Source organism: Melopsittacus undulatus, chromosome 4 (genome assembly GCF_012275295.1).
Source record: "Melopsittacus undulatus isolate bMelUnd1 chromosome 4, bMelUnd1.mat.Z, whole genome shotgun sequence".
Classification (NCBI taxonomy): domain Eukaryota; kingdom Metazoa; phylum Chordata; class Aves; order Psittaciformes; family Psittaculidae; genus Melopsittacus; species Melopsittacus undulatus.
The window spans coordinates 67,273,753-67,288,493 of record NC_047530.1 but is presented as its reverse complement, the minus strand read 5'-3'; the positions used below and the strand labels follow the sequence as shown (position 1 = coordinate 67,288,493).

Sequence of the window (14,741 nt, the reverse complement as noted above, 5' to 3'; positions counted from 1 at the left end):
TGTTGATCATACTTAAACACACTTTGATATGTGTACTACCAGACACTGTCAAACACCTCACACAAGGGTACCAAAGAGAATCAAAGGAGAAACCACAGAAAATGAAAATTTCAGATGCTCATCCAGAGCACTTTCAGATGCTCATCCAGACACAACTTTCCCTGCTTCTTTCTTTTAAAGATGAGCTTCAGCTACTCAGTTTGGACATACACATTCAAACACTCCCAAAACTTTGATTTTGGATATGAGTGGTAGTTGGTACTTCTCTGGTTTTGCTACACAGTGAAATGCACCAAAAGACAATGAAGAAGGCTGAATGATTCATGGTAATGGAATGAAATGCCATTCACAAATGTTTTGTCACTTATTGTATTGAAACCACTTCTGAAGATGTCTCAAAAAGCCTTTTGATATTAGCATGATTAAAAACATAATGCAATTAAGCAATCCCATAATATTTCTGTATGTTATGTGAGCAGGACCTTGAGTGACCACTTCATTCAACCCCCTGATAAATAGCTGCTTCTAACAGAAGGCTGTTGTTCTGCAAGATGCCTCAGATAGTTGTACAACACCAAGGAATTCAAATCTTCTCATCCCAGAAGCATTTTGGCTCACCAAAATTTAGCTGTTCAGCTTTAGTGTTGGGTCTAGCTTACGTGTTTCAAACCTTCTCAAGTCAACCAACAAAGACGCACCTCCCAAGAGCCATTCTGCCCACTTTAAAATTGATGTCTGAAATTAATGGGAACATTTGCCTTCTAAATGTATATTTCTTTCTTTACTGACTACCTAAACATCTGCCTGGATGTCTTATCATTTTTCCTGCTATGTCTGTCATATGAGAAAGTAGCATTTACGTATGTACCCAACTTGTTACACACATCTCCATATTGATTTCCTATACCTCAAGCACACTATTATGCAAGCATGTATAATTTTATGTTTGTATACCCCACAGCATTATAAAAGCTTTCAACAAGATGTAGATAAAAAAAAGCCCTTCCAAAGTGCAAGCCATCCCAGATCCCTACCTGCTGGGCAGTTGCATCGCTGGTGTGTATCTCGAACTTCTCGATACCTTGGCAAATGGAACTTTAATTTCTGTCAAGGGAGAAAAAGGAGCAAAAGGATTCATCAATACCATTGAAACCAAAGCCTCCAATTCTTAGAAAAGTGGGACTGGGGGGATGCTGCCTGAGCAGAGATGGGAGAGACAAAGCAGAACACTTTGGGAACATAGAAAGGCATTAAAGTTCATAGCCTTGAACAAGAAATGTGGGGTTTGATTGGAAGCAGGCTGGGGGAGTTTCGTAATGGCCTCCAAATGTGGTCCTCCTGACAGGCATTACAAAATCAAGAGCCAGCAGCAGGAATAAAGAGGTGACTGTGTCCTCATGAGAAAGCCACACTTCTCAGAAGGCCCATGCAACAAATGAAAAATGGAGCTCTGAGGCAGGTACTCTTCGCCCCAGCAGCAGACTCCTTATGCTCATGGAGACTCTTGGACAGACAAAAGGGTCTCACTGGAAAACTGTGGCTGAAGGTGGCCTGAAAACAGCAGCAACATTTCCTGCAACCTTCAGAGCTGTAAAGCTTTATTTTTCTCCAAGTGCAGAACAAAAAAAAAAAAACCATCAAGAATTTCCACATGGTGGAATGATGTCAAAATATTAATTTTCAGTGTGTTTGGATTTCTGATGGTGCTGGTGTGTCAGTCATCTGCTTTCTGGCCCTATCTGAATATCTCTTTAAGGGGAGATAAGCGTCTATCTGAGGCCACCCCATCTTCCATCACTGGAAATGTCATTAAAATTGACCTTTGTCCTTAGCAAAATGCATTTTAGGGACAGCACCCACACCAATGGTCATAGACTTTATTAAAATAACTGCAATTAAGTGAAGAAAATGCAAATCAATCCAAATGAGTTATTCATTAATGCTTGTGAACTGCACTTGGTTAATGATTTTAGATGATTTGAGAAGATTGAGCTGCCAGGGTGCCTGTGCTTTAGCTCTTCCCATCTAACTCTCAAGCCCAACTGTTTATCCCAGTTGCACCCTTTTAGTATCTGACCTACTTCACAACCAGGGCCAACATTGTCAGTGAGACAGGCTTATGTTGGGCTCAACAGAAGCCCTTGCTCCGGCTCATATAGAAACTACTTGATTTTCACAAGTAAGTGAGCATCTTCCAGCAAGAAGGCATCCATTCTGGGGAAATGGATGTAAGTAAGGAAAGTAAGGAAAAAAATAAAGCAACACATTTTTGTCTGGGAAGAGAGAAGGCAGAACTAGCTGGAACAGTTCCATTTTTTCACTTTGAAAGGACTGGCTTCCTTATTGCAAGTCAAAATCAGTAAGGGTTGTTGTGACTGACTAGAAATTTAACATTTTCAAAGGTTGTTTTTTTTTGCATGGTAGACTGAAATGTTTTGATAGTGAGTTGATTTGATATCAAGGCAAGGAGAGGGTTTCAGGCAAGGAAAATTGCCAGTTCCCATACAGCATTTTATCTCTGTTTACCTTCACAGTTTAAAAGCACAGATATGCGAATCTCTGCATTTGGGCATGGTCCCATGTAGCTGCCACCCCCAGATGGCATGGCTGTGTTTTGCAGCACTGCCCAGCTTCAAATACTTTGTGCTAATGGTCAAACATGGGCACAAATAGGACAGCAGAGCTTTTATTTGGGCACTTTCACTGGTATGTAGATATATGCATTCCCATTTCCATCTACACGTGTGCCAACCAAAATGTCTGAACACAAGCCTGCCACGTCTGGGTAGGGTTCCCATAATGGGGAATCAGGCTTAGCACAGGGGAGGTGTGGTGGTTCATTTCCTAACCAGTGAAGGTCCAAACACCCTTGGCTGCAGCAGGGCCCTTTATAGGATAGAAATCTGCAAGGAAACATGCAACAGATCCCTGCCCCGTTGAGCACAGAGGTATCCCAGGGGCCAAGGGGAAAGGGCAAGGGGAGGAAGCCAGAGTTATGGCATGCTGCAAGAAGCCCTGTTTGGGTTGCTCTACTGGTGCGTAAGGAGAGGAGCAGGATAGTTAGACTTACCAGGTAATTAATGACCCAGCAGGACTTGAGCATGATCAGGAGAGGAATGGGAGCAATAGCATTTTCCCACAACTTTATCTGCCAGGTGAGGATAGTGGAAACACCTGGGACAACTGAAATAGCCTTCTCAAGGATAGGACCCCCTCAGGAGGAAGGTGCAGGTACTGCTGAGCAGGGCTAGGGGCACAGCCCCAAGCACTGGTACTGTGCGGAATCGAGCATTTTCCCCATCCCTGGCTATCATGGTGCCTCCCTAGATCCCAGGAGCTCTGCACATCCTGGGGGAATGCAAAGGGCAACGATGCTGTGGGATTGCTCGCCTTCATTGGGAGGCAAAACCTACCGGGAATTCAGGAGCACTGGAGTTCACCTTCCTGCACAGTCTATTAAACAAACATTAACTACAAGAGAAAAACTCCTTGGCTTCTGGAGACCTCCATTCAAATTTGGGTTGAGATGGTGAAACAAAACATATTCCTGGCAACGCAAAACCATTCAATTCTAAGGCAAGGCTGACTTCTGTAAGCAAAAATAAAAGAATATGGTCTCTGAGAATCCAGTGTTCACTATCTCCTTTCTCAGATCTGGAGTTTGCTTTTTCACCTGGGGAACACCTAGATCATGAAACAAGTGCAACTTGCAACAAGTGCAGCAGCTGGCAGCCTCTTTCCCTGGCAGAAATGCTGAAAACATTTCTTACAGAGAGGTTTGTCAGCATAGCCTTCTTGCTCTTGCCTGTCATGTTTTTCAGGGACACAACTGCTGCACTTTCCCCTGCATATATGAAAGTGATCAAAAAAGCCTTTGCCAGCACTGGGTCCAGAGCTCATCAGCTCTGACATGGGGACTGTATCACTGAGTTTTGAGAAGGAGAAAAACTCTCTGTATGCAAGAGGGAAAGGCCAGAAGGGTTGGGCTGAAACACTGCTTGAAAAAGGCAATAATGCCAGCGCAGGCTTTTCACGTGAGTTTTGTTAACTCACCCCTAGGGTGTCACAGGACAGGGATGGCTTGGGTGGACACAGCAGTGAAAGAGATACCTTCCCTGACACTTAAGGGCCAGGGCTGTGGCTTCCTAAACCTTGCAAGTGCCTGTCTATTTCGGATGGGCACTTGAGATTAGGTGAAAGAGAAGGCACTTCTTCAAAGGGGGCAGATTTAGCAGAGGCAGTTGTTTGCAGTCACCTGGGGAGGTGAAATCATTTCCCACCACTATCTCCAACAGCTAAAAGAAACATGTCTCAAATAGATAATCTATTACAACCATCAGGAGGATTTCAAGGACGGGTGGTTTTGTTAACTCTTATTGTTTTATCTCCAATGTCTCTGTTTTTTCTTAAAGGCCCAGCTCCTGGAATCACAGGACTAAGTGGCATAGAGCAAAAGCAAGCAGAGAACCTTCTCAGATAAAGCAAAAAGCTGGGAAGTTACACCATCTAAGTTCAAGGCCTGCAAGCAGCTGAAAGGAAATTGGGCTTAGCTACCAGAGATATTGGAAGAAAAACAAAATCTCATAATTTGGGGATGGAAAACACTAAGCTAAAATTCAAGGCAGGGGATATGATCAGAGCAATCTTGCTGACTCTGTGAAGCAGGTTTGAGCAGTGTGCTTTAAGATATTGAAGCAGGAGGAAAAAGCAGCTTTAAGTCAGGAGGGAAAGGGAGTTTTAAGGTGTGCCTATAAAAAAGGACAGAGTCTCAGGGAAATGAGCCTGTGAAAGCAGTGAGGAAGCAGTTAGAAAATAATGAGGATCAGCGTTCCCTCTCCATCCATGGCACTTCCTGAATCCCTTCAGCATCACTAAAGACATGACAAATACCTTCAACACAAGCCCCTGCAAGGCTGAGCACACTCAGCACAGCACAGAGGAGCACCTCATCTTACCCCAGGTTTACAGGATAACTTCTGTTGTGTTACACACATACACTTCAATGCCCACAAACACACAAATTCCATTGTTTCGTTTTTCTTCCTAGCAGCAGCACTGAATCCATCCTGCTCTCCACTCTGACAAGCTTTTGGCAAATGAAATAACACCAAATGTTAGCCAGCATGAGAAAAGACCTTGTTTTCTTCTTTGGAAAGCTTTGCCTCTCCTGCAAATGCCAGTAGTAAGTTTATTTGTGCTTTCTGTATGATTTTATGACATCCTATAAATGCAGAGGAATTCCAATGTGCAGCTAAAGTTCTCCCTGAACTACCTGTTCCTGGTTCATTCCTCACAGATGTTTTTGTGGGAAAACTTAGTCAATTTGTGTCTGGTAGAAAATTCCCCTCTGGTATTCGCTGACACCAGCCAGAGGTTTACACAGTAGTGAGTGAAGCAGCACTGGTCAGGCTGCTTCTGGGAAAGCATCTGCTGCCCTCTCCTTGCTCATCCTGAACTGAGATGGAAACACTGCCCCAGCCAGCTGTGGGGGATTCAAAACTGGGCTCCAAGACCAGGAAAACATCCCCACCAGCTGGCTTAAAATTAAAATTCTAAGTAAACCAACCCAGCTCCTGAAAGTTTGCGTTATTTTTGCCTGTCTGGAAGAAGGATACCTAACAGGACTTTGGCATTTTGCACTTTTCAGTGCAATCTGTACAGCATCCCCATGGCTGCTTGCAGATCCTTGGAAACCTTTGGCCCACACCTGAGCAGAAAATGTGGCACAGCCTGGAGGGCATCACATATTCCAGCTCAGAGCACAAAGCAGTACGGGTTCTGAACATAACCATAATGCTCCTCTAACAGCCTTTTCAGACTTTGCTTCTTCAGGTCCCTCCAGCTGATCTTCACAGCCACCAGAACTAGAAATGTGCTCCTGTGCCTGTGGGCTGCCCTAACCTTCCACCTCCCTGCCAAGCTCAGACCAGCTCTTTCCAAAGCCAGTTTCTTTAAAGTTTGGTACTTTATTTTGTGATGGATAACATGGAGCTGGCAGCTGTGAAACCCATTAAGGCTGAAACATCAGGAAACTGTGACGATGTGACAACGAGACGCAGCGAGGGTCTAAGCAGGGGGGGAAATGAATATCCCACTTTCATGTCCACTTATGGCAAACCCGGCTGCAGCCCCTCTCCCCCCAGTCATGCTCAGCACTGTCATTTGTTTTCCTAATTTTTCTTCTCCTATCCTTTCGCTGCTCTCTTTTATCTCTCCTGATTTTATCCATCCTTGTTCCTCACAAGCCAGTCTGAGAGACCCATCCAATTTAGACCCATTTTAGACCTAATGAAAAGAAGGACCATGGGGATTCGATTTTCTTTCCTAAGGAAAAGCCCCATATGTAACCCTACTGTCTGTGTGCCAGCAGCCCCCGCCCCACACCTTGAGCCACTTGGCCCACATCAGTGCCTCTGGTTGAGCTCTGGAGGCATGAAGCAGATGGTTAGGAGCTCAGCTGAAGCAGGTAGTGGAGTCAGGGAGTGTCCCCTCCCCGGGAGGCAAAGCTCTCCTTCCTGAGCAGCAGACCTTCCCAGGTGTAAAGAGACAGGAGACCTTGGCAAGGTATCCCTACTCCTTCACAGGCTCCAGCACCTTTCTCTAAGCAATTTTTGAAGCTGGGACATAGTAGGGAGATAGTAGCCCTGGTGGTACCCAGAAGCAAGTGCTGGTTCCTCAGGCAATAGTTTCTGTCCCATGGCTGCTCTTTTCAGGAGCTATGAGGCAGGCTGGGGCCACCCCCAGGGGCTCAGGAGGGGCTGCTCAGAAAACAGGGCATGTGGGCATCATGAGAGCCCCATTTCCTTGCTAAGCCAGGCTATAAAAAGGCGGAAAGGTGCCGCAGCCAGCAGGACACAGGAGGCCATCCGGCCCTGGGCACCAGTCCCAGGAGGCATCCTGTGGCACGTCTCAAATCACTTGGTAGAGATAAACTGTGACTTCCCAGGAGACTTGTGCCAGCAGCAACAAGGGGACCACTGCACATTACTCCCTGTCCATGGCAGGGAAGGAGTCTTGTGCAAGGGTGCAATCAGGGGACACAGGTCCAGCCACTTGCAACATTTCTGCCTCCGTAAAAACCTTTTTTCTGTGGGTTACTGCCACATGAGCCCTGTCACCCCCTTATCACTCATCCAAAGAGAGCACTCAAAACTACATCTTTCAGCTCCTATGGTGTTTGCTAACTTGAGGCTTACAACTTTTGGCTGCAAACCCCAGCTGATCCAGGAACTGCTCCCACACCACCTGCAAACAGTAGCTAAGCCTGTCAGCTGTAGGTTCAAATTCCTTGCCACAGACTTTCACTGCTCCTAAAAAGCAGGGCTGGGGCCTACGGGGTGTTCCTGGTCCCACTGGGTGCCAAATAGTACTGCCACAAGGCAGGTCCAAATAGCTGTTACTCTGATCATTCCATTCCTCTCCTCATTTGCCACTAGGAGCACATGAGATTTTTTTCAAACACAATTTTGGGGATAGCTGAGGAATATCTCCAGCCAGTTTCAAGCCAAGGCTAGAATAAATGGAGAAAAGTAGAGGTGGGTAGAAATGGACCCCAGTCATGAAACTCAGCCTGAAGCCTCTCTTTGAGCGGTGGGAACAGGTCAATGTGGACATGCCTGGAGAGTTCAGAGATGTAAGCCACCATCTGCTCCCTGACACATCAAAACCATTTCAAAGCCCCAATGTGCAAGGAATACTACAGGATACTCATCCTGTCCAGGATAGAGGAACCTGGGCAGCCTGCAGCAGCATCCAACTTAGCAAAGTAGAAGGTGGAAGCAACAAAAAAATCTGCTTCTGGACCCTCTTTATTGACCTGCTGAAACTTTTCAACAGCAGCTCTAACACATCCTCAGAGGAAGAGCTCACTGGCTTCAGTGGACTTTGGATGGGGCTCATGCAGGCATAGCACAGCCATATGCTCTACACTGATGCTCTGGCAGTGCATTTTCTGCCTCACTTTCTTGAGCCAGGAACTGTGGAAGAGGTCAGGGCTGGCATGGCAGCAAAGCAAGCCCATCATGACACTAGTGTGTTTGCAGTTACCTCCTTCTGTAGCCACACTGGCTGTATCACGCCTTGCCTGTCCCTCTTCCAGGGACTCAAACCCACACTGAATTCCAAGGTTTAACCCCTAGCTCTCTTTTGTCGGGGAATGTCACCAGAGAAGGCTGGAGGCTCTTTTCTCCCTACCAGTAGCATGAATGAGGCTTTCCCCTTTGCAAAGTGCTGGGACTCAAGCCACAGCACGAGCTGGGGCAGAGGGAAGCAAACATCAGGCAGGTTTGAGAGGTGGGAGGGACCTGAAGGCACGTGAAATTCAACATAGCATTGCTTGTGCAGAAGTATATTTTTAAGGGAGAGAGAAAAAACCCAAAACCAGATAATGCAACTATGCAAGCATGCACGTGCCTAAAATCTGCAGTACATGCAAAATGAAAGGACACCAACCTCATCAAGCAGTTGGTCAACTCTTCCCAAAATAGCGGTCTCCATTTGGTCTGCTGAGAGCCAGGCAGGGATCTGTGTGGGTCTGTCTGCTTCCAAGTGGGACACCCGGGACTGCAGATCAGAGGTCCGAAAGTACAGCAGGAGGCTAAGCACCAGAGAAAGCAGGGAGATACCGGGCAGCCCCGAGCCCAGCAGGAGAGGGAGGCGGCAGCATCTCTCCCTGTCGTTGGTCCTGGGGGTAGCCACGCACGCCCTGTCAAAAGCTGCTTCGCTGACGCCTTTCCAGCTCTTCTCCTCCAACATTCCCTCCCTGTCCTGAGAAACAATAAATAAATAAATAGAATAAATAAAGCCTCACTCCTACTCCAAGAAGCACAATCCAGAAGGCATAGAAAAAAGAGCGTCCAAGAGGAGATCCCAGTGGCAGCAAATGACAACAGCAATAACGACAGAAGTGGATGGGAGAGATCTTTACGAAATAAAAACAAACCACACACACATAAAAGGGATGCAGAAGAAAAAAAAAAATCCAACTGCAGCAAAGAGTGGGAGGGGGGAAAAAATCTGATCAGGATTTTTTTTTTCTTTCCCCTCTTCTATGTTTCAGTCTTTTGGTTCGCTGGTTGGGTTTTGTTTCCTTCTAAGCTGCCAGTTTCAGTTCCTTTGCAGACTGGCCAGGAGCTCGCACATGAAAGTCCCCATTAGAAAGAGGTAATTCTCAGCTGCTCCGGCGACGTTGTGCTCTGGCTGATCGTGGCTCCCCTGTAACATGACACACTCCCTCCGAACTACGGAGCTGGGATGAGCGGGCTGTGCGGCTTCCCAAAGTAACCTCCTCTGCTCGCCCTCTCTCTCCACCTCTCCCTAGCTGCATGATTTATTTATTTATGCAAAGCGCCGGGGTGGGATCGGGCAGCGGGACGCCCCTGTCCCGCTCGGTCCCCAAAGCACCTCTCCGTCGCCAGCCCTTCCCTTTGAAGTGACTCTCGACTATGTTATTTATAGCAGCAGGAAAGAGATTGTGAAGCAGAGGCTGGGCTCACACCAGCCTGCGTCTCCTTCCTCCCACAGCAGAAAGGTTCTTTACGGGATGGTACAAACGGGCTGTCACATCCCCTGTGCAGACCCCTGGGCAGTCCCGGGCACCAGCAGTGGGGTATTTTTACCGAGGTATTTTGAGGAGAGAAGCCAGGCAGAGTGAGAAACCAGAGGGGAACATTTGGAAACAAGAGCTAGTATCTGAGGGCTCCGCAAAAAACAAGCAAAGGGCAGCAAGGAGCAACATCCCAGGCAGGCAAGCCGCAGTGTGAGGAGGGAATATTTGGGGCTTGATTTGTGTGTATAACCTGCCGAGCCTGTGGGGCACTGAAGGTGCTAGAGGAACTAATCTGCTGAGGCCCTCTAGTGAAGCAGAGCTTCTTACCTCCTCCATGTTCCTCCAGGCATGGGGCACCAGGCAGAAACCCCCCTTTGCAGGAAGCAGTCTCCCTAATATGTGCCTTAGGACAAAGCCTCTTTCTGTTCTTCCGGAGCAAGGGAGGTCCACCTCTCCCAATTTTTCCAAGCATGACATACAATATTTTATCCTCCAGGGTGACATGCAGGCTCTGCTGAGCCCCTTCCTGTCTGTCTGTCCATCCTTTGATCCCCTTCTTGAGAGCACGCAGCAGTGAAGGAGCACAGGACCCACTGTGGTGCACAGTCATTAAAACCTGGGCAGTAAACTGGTCTCCTAAAATCCGGATCCCCTGTGGCTCTTTTGCTGTCATTTATGCATTCTAAATGAAGATTTTGCGTGCAGTCCGTGCTGGAAGTTACTGGCAGAGAAAACTCATATCCATCTCTCACCCAATCTCTGGTTCAGAGAGCTGGAAGAAATAGACCTTCTGGGAGCAGGTTAAAGCAAGCACAAGCTGTTTCTTCTCCACCTGACAAATCCTTGGAGAGCCCAGTAGCACACAGCCCCAGTGCTTTGAATGGCCTCATGTCTCATAGCCACTCACTTCCCGAAACAAAGTTTTAGCGTCTGCAAGGCAGGAAATCCTTTCTTTATTTCTCTTAGCAGGTTTCTTGTCATCTCACTGCTCAAATTCACATTGCTGCTCTGGCACGCATGGAAAACATCCCTCTGATGGCTACAGCCTTTCAACAGTTTCTCATATGAATGGGGCAGAGCAGTGGAACCCACAGACCCAGTGCATGTAGAATGTCTATTCATTTGGGAGGCACAGCCAACCTCAATATCCTACACTCTCTTTGGTCTCTCCCCAGGTATGCCCATGTTAGCAACCTATTTCTTTGTGAAAGGAAAAGGAGTATTTGAGGCTGTGGCTCTTCCTGAGAGAAACTACAGTCCATGAAGTTACCTAAGATGCCATCTGCCATCACAACAAATAAACAGGCAGTGAAAAACGAAGGAGAGACGCTTAGAGGTTGATGCAGTGTTTGGGAAGCATAAATCTACACTGATAAGGAACAGTTGGCAACTGGGATACTGGGCATCCTAGAGAGCTCTGAAGTAAGCCACTTAAAGACTGGGGTTGTACTACTGATAACTGCAGCTATCTGCCTGTGTTATACATAGTTCCACTGGACTCTCTCTCTCTCTCCTTTATACCAGGCCAAGCACTAAAATCACAAAAATGTACCCTCTAATCTGAAAACAGAAATCTGCTGGGTGTCTACATTTCATTTCCCCACAATGGCTGGGGAGGGCTCTCTGCTCATTTGCTCTGATTTGTGATAGAGGTCCTGCTGTCCAGACACAAGCATCGCTTGAATGACTCTATAAGTGCTTTTTCCTGCCTCTTCGCCAGCTCCTCTCCAGCTGATCAGTTCATTTAGGAGGTATATCCTAGCTGTTGCAGGCTGGGGAGCTGCACTCAGCTGGGTTTCATGCAGAAACTTTAGTTGCAGATGTGTGGGAGGGTAATTTTCCTATCCATGAGGCATTAAGGAGCCCTGTCATCCCATGCCAATACAAATCAACTAATTTAGCTAAGAACCTGAGCCAGCTGCATGTGTCGAGTCTGCAGCTCTGCTCACCAAACAAGCTGCCTCCAGAGATGGGCCCCAGCACGTGGAGCCATCATGTCACTCCTTGAGTTGAGCACAACCCAACCTTTAAGCTTTCTCATCAGTCTAAGAAGTGGTGGTTGCCAGCCTGAAAACAGTCCTCCTATGAGTTTGTTACTCTCAAGGCTGGTCGAGTAGAAACAGATGCTCAGCTGTAATCTAAGGGAGTAAGTTCACTAAGTGGTGACTCTTAAGGCAGGCTAGACTGCCCTTGATACACCAAGCTTGAGGCTATATCACTCTCTACTCCAGGTTGATGGAATTCATCACAAGGACTGTAACCACATGCTTCCACCACTTCCAACAGGCCCTCCAGGGCAGTTATGGACCTCAGCACAAGTATGTAATGATGTCTGAAGCAAATATAAAGACATATATACTACCCACAGCAGCTGAACCCCCTCTTTACAATGAAAAGAAGACATTTAACATCTAACACACGGTACTGTGTCAATTGGCAGGCTGGACATGCTTACATGCAGGTATGCAATTTTCCAGGTTTGTTAGTCTGCAGCTGGTACTAGCACTTTGTCCTTCCAGACAAAATGCCTTACAGAAAGGTTGCACAGTGCTCCTTGGCAACAGACTCACACTACTCACAAAGGTGCATGGTGTATGGGGATACCTCATGTGTGGTCTCACTGCAAAAGACCATAAACCCTCTTTGACTCCAGGTAGGTAGTGTGGGCATGAACCACTCTTCACCACAGGCCAGGAATAGAAGAGCTGGGCATGGAGGAAGTTCTCGCTTCTACACACATGGGTCAATCCAGCAAGGTATCTACAGCAGGTATTGCCATAACTTGGCCTGGAAAGGGTGGGGAACAACAGCAGGTCCTCCTCACTTCACTTAAAGCGGAGCCTTTAATTAAAACGAAAAAAAAAAAAAAAAGAAAAAGAAAAGAGAGAGAACAAGTGTCCTTCCTGTCACTAACTGCAAACTGAAGCCAACTGCATGGAGATGGCTTTGTGCTCAATCCGACTAGTAATCTTCAAAACTGCCTGAGGAGAACTTCCCCGTTTCAGGCCATTTACTGGGGAGGAAAAAAAAAAACAACCCACCCCATTTCCCTTTTTCCTTCTGCTCTTTTTTGGTTTTTTTCTCTCTCAGGAAACACAGGGGTCTTGGTGTGCTCGAATGAGCCATTAGCTAGCAGCCAACATCTCCAGCTATTATAAATATATTAACTCAAGGCCTTTCGTTGCATTTATTAGACTCAAGAACAACATCTGGAAACAGATGTTTTCTGAGTGCAAAGGAGAGGAGAGGGGAGGGGTAAAAAACAAAGGAGGAAAGAACAACTCTTGCAAGTGGAAGTACATCGGAGCCTGCAAACCATCCCTTTACTAAATGCTGCTCAGATGAGGAGCCTTTAGTCACCTCCCTCCTAGGCAGGGCAGCAAGAGTACACCATCTCAGGGGAGTCTGTCTGAGAGAAACAGCAATAGGGGAATAGAAAAACACCCAGCTTTCAGGACCCTGGTAAGGAATGGTCATAGCACTCATAAAATAGGCATTGTTGGAGGAAGAGATTTGGATCTGGGTTTGGTTGAGGTTTTTTACCTCTTTCCTAGTAAGGTCATGGACCTTTCCTAGTCCTCAGATTTTCTGCGTCCCAGTGAATGCCAGGTTCATGGTGGGGTAACATCAGCCCCCCTGCAGCTTGTCAGTGTCTGCCACAGGGGCCCACAGAGTGGGAAATGTCTAGGATCCCCATGGAATACAGAATCCCATCTGCCCCAGGCTGCCTTCCTCAGAGGGCAAGCAGAGTGGAAATCTCTCATTCTGAGGACTGTAAAGGACCAAGGAGTCCTGCTCTGACTCGGAGTTTCAATACCACAGCTTATATTTAGATACTATTTAGAGAACTACATAGTGTCATTAGAAGCAAGAAGCAAGCAGGCATATAAGTACTTAAAAATGTATCCCATGACATTATAGGCAAAACTCTTCTCAACTAGATAAACCTAGGCTGAAGCACAGAGATATCTAAATGTACAACAGAGGTCTGAGCTCAAAGCTTCCCTACATTTCTTTTGAGGGAAATGCAGTGGCACCCATAACATGTACACTTGTTTTTTATAAGGAAAACAACAACAACAACATAATCACACTCAAAACCTCAACACAACCAGTATTTTGTCATCTTTAACCCCAAGTTCACCTCTGACATCTCCAGCTCTGTCTTTCCTCTGATAAGCAGCTAGAAATAATTTGATGGTCAGGTCAGTAATATTGAGTATTACCTACCTGATTTGGCAGTTGTTTATAGGAAATATTAAGTAGCCCAGGGAGCAGAACAATTCCTGCCTGAAGAGCTGCTCTGACCCATTGTGGAGTTATAGAATAAAGACACATTTGATCCTTTGGGAAAAGGGGTATGAAGATACATGGAAAAAAATGTACTGTCTGCACATAGTAATATCATGGCTGTTTTCAATCATTTGGTCTCCTACAAAACAAAAGGGCTCGCTTCTCAATATGAACTGCTAGCCTTGACACCAGCAAGAGCAGAAAGGATAAAGTTAAGCTAGTAGTATCTGACTGGGGCTTTATATTTTCATAACCCTAAATTGCCTGAGCTCATTGTTGCCTCCCTCCCATCAAAGCCAAAACAGCTTCATGCAGCCACAGTGGTGGGAATCTGTCCCTGGAGCTGTACAAGAACAACTAGCAGAGCTGGGCTGCGCCAGGGGAGGGAGTGGGAGCCCAACCAGCAGAAGCTCCTGCAGAGCTTGGGTCAGAGCCTGCAAGGGAGAATGAAGCAAATCCAGTTTTTTTACAGTCTAGAGCCAATCCTTCCTAAAAGCTGATCATTCCTTCTCCCTCACCCCCTGCAGAGGGAAGGCTTTGCAGGAGGAGAACACTAGGCAGTAAGTGGTGGATGCACAGTTAATCTGCCCATATTCTTCCTTATGTTTTCAACTAACCTCTCACCTTTTGTTCAGAAAATGAGGGGAATGGCTTTGAGCAAACCAGCCTCTGCACCCTTCTTTGTGGAGGAAAATATTTTTCCTCTCCCACAGAAGCATTTCATGGCCAAGCTCAGGGTGGGGAGAAGCTTTACTCTTTTCAGAAGCAGTTTGGGTTTTTTTTCCTCCTGGTGCCATTGGAGTCTGTAGAGATGATCATCTCTGCTAGCTATTATCTTGGCTCTTGCACAGCTTGGATGGGAAAGAGAAGCTCATTAACAACAACAACATCACTACAAATA

At 46.5% G+C, this 14,741-nt stretch overlaps 1 protein-coding gene across 1 annotated transcript in view; it reads right to left on the bottom strand.

Moving 5' to 3' along the window:
- COL13A1 (collagen type XIII alpha 1 chain) overlaps positions 1–9,324 on the bottom strand; it is a 100,104-nt gene extending 90,780 nt beyond the window's left edge. Inside the window, exons 1-2 of the mRNA XM_034062175.1 lie at positions 8,452–9,324; positions 1,035–1,104 (exon numbers count right to left, since the gene is read on the bottom strand). Coding sequence (XP_033918066.1) covers positions 1,035–1,104; positions 8,452–8,754 — 373 coding nt within the window. The 5' untranslated portion in view covers positions 8,755–9,324. The remainder of the gene's footprint in view (positions 1–1,034; positions 1,105–8,451) is intronic.
- Between the last annotated feature and the right edge of the window lie 5,417 nt (positions 9,325–14,741).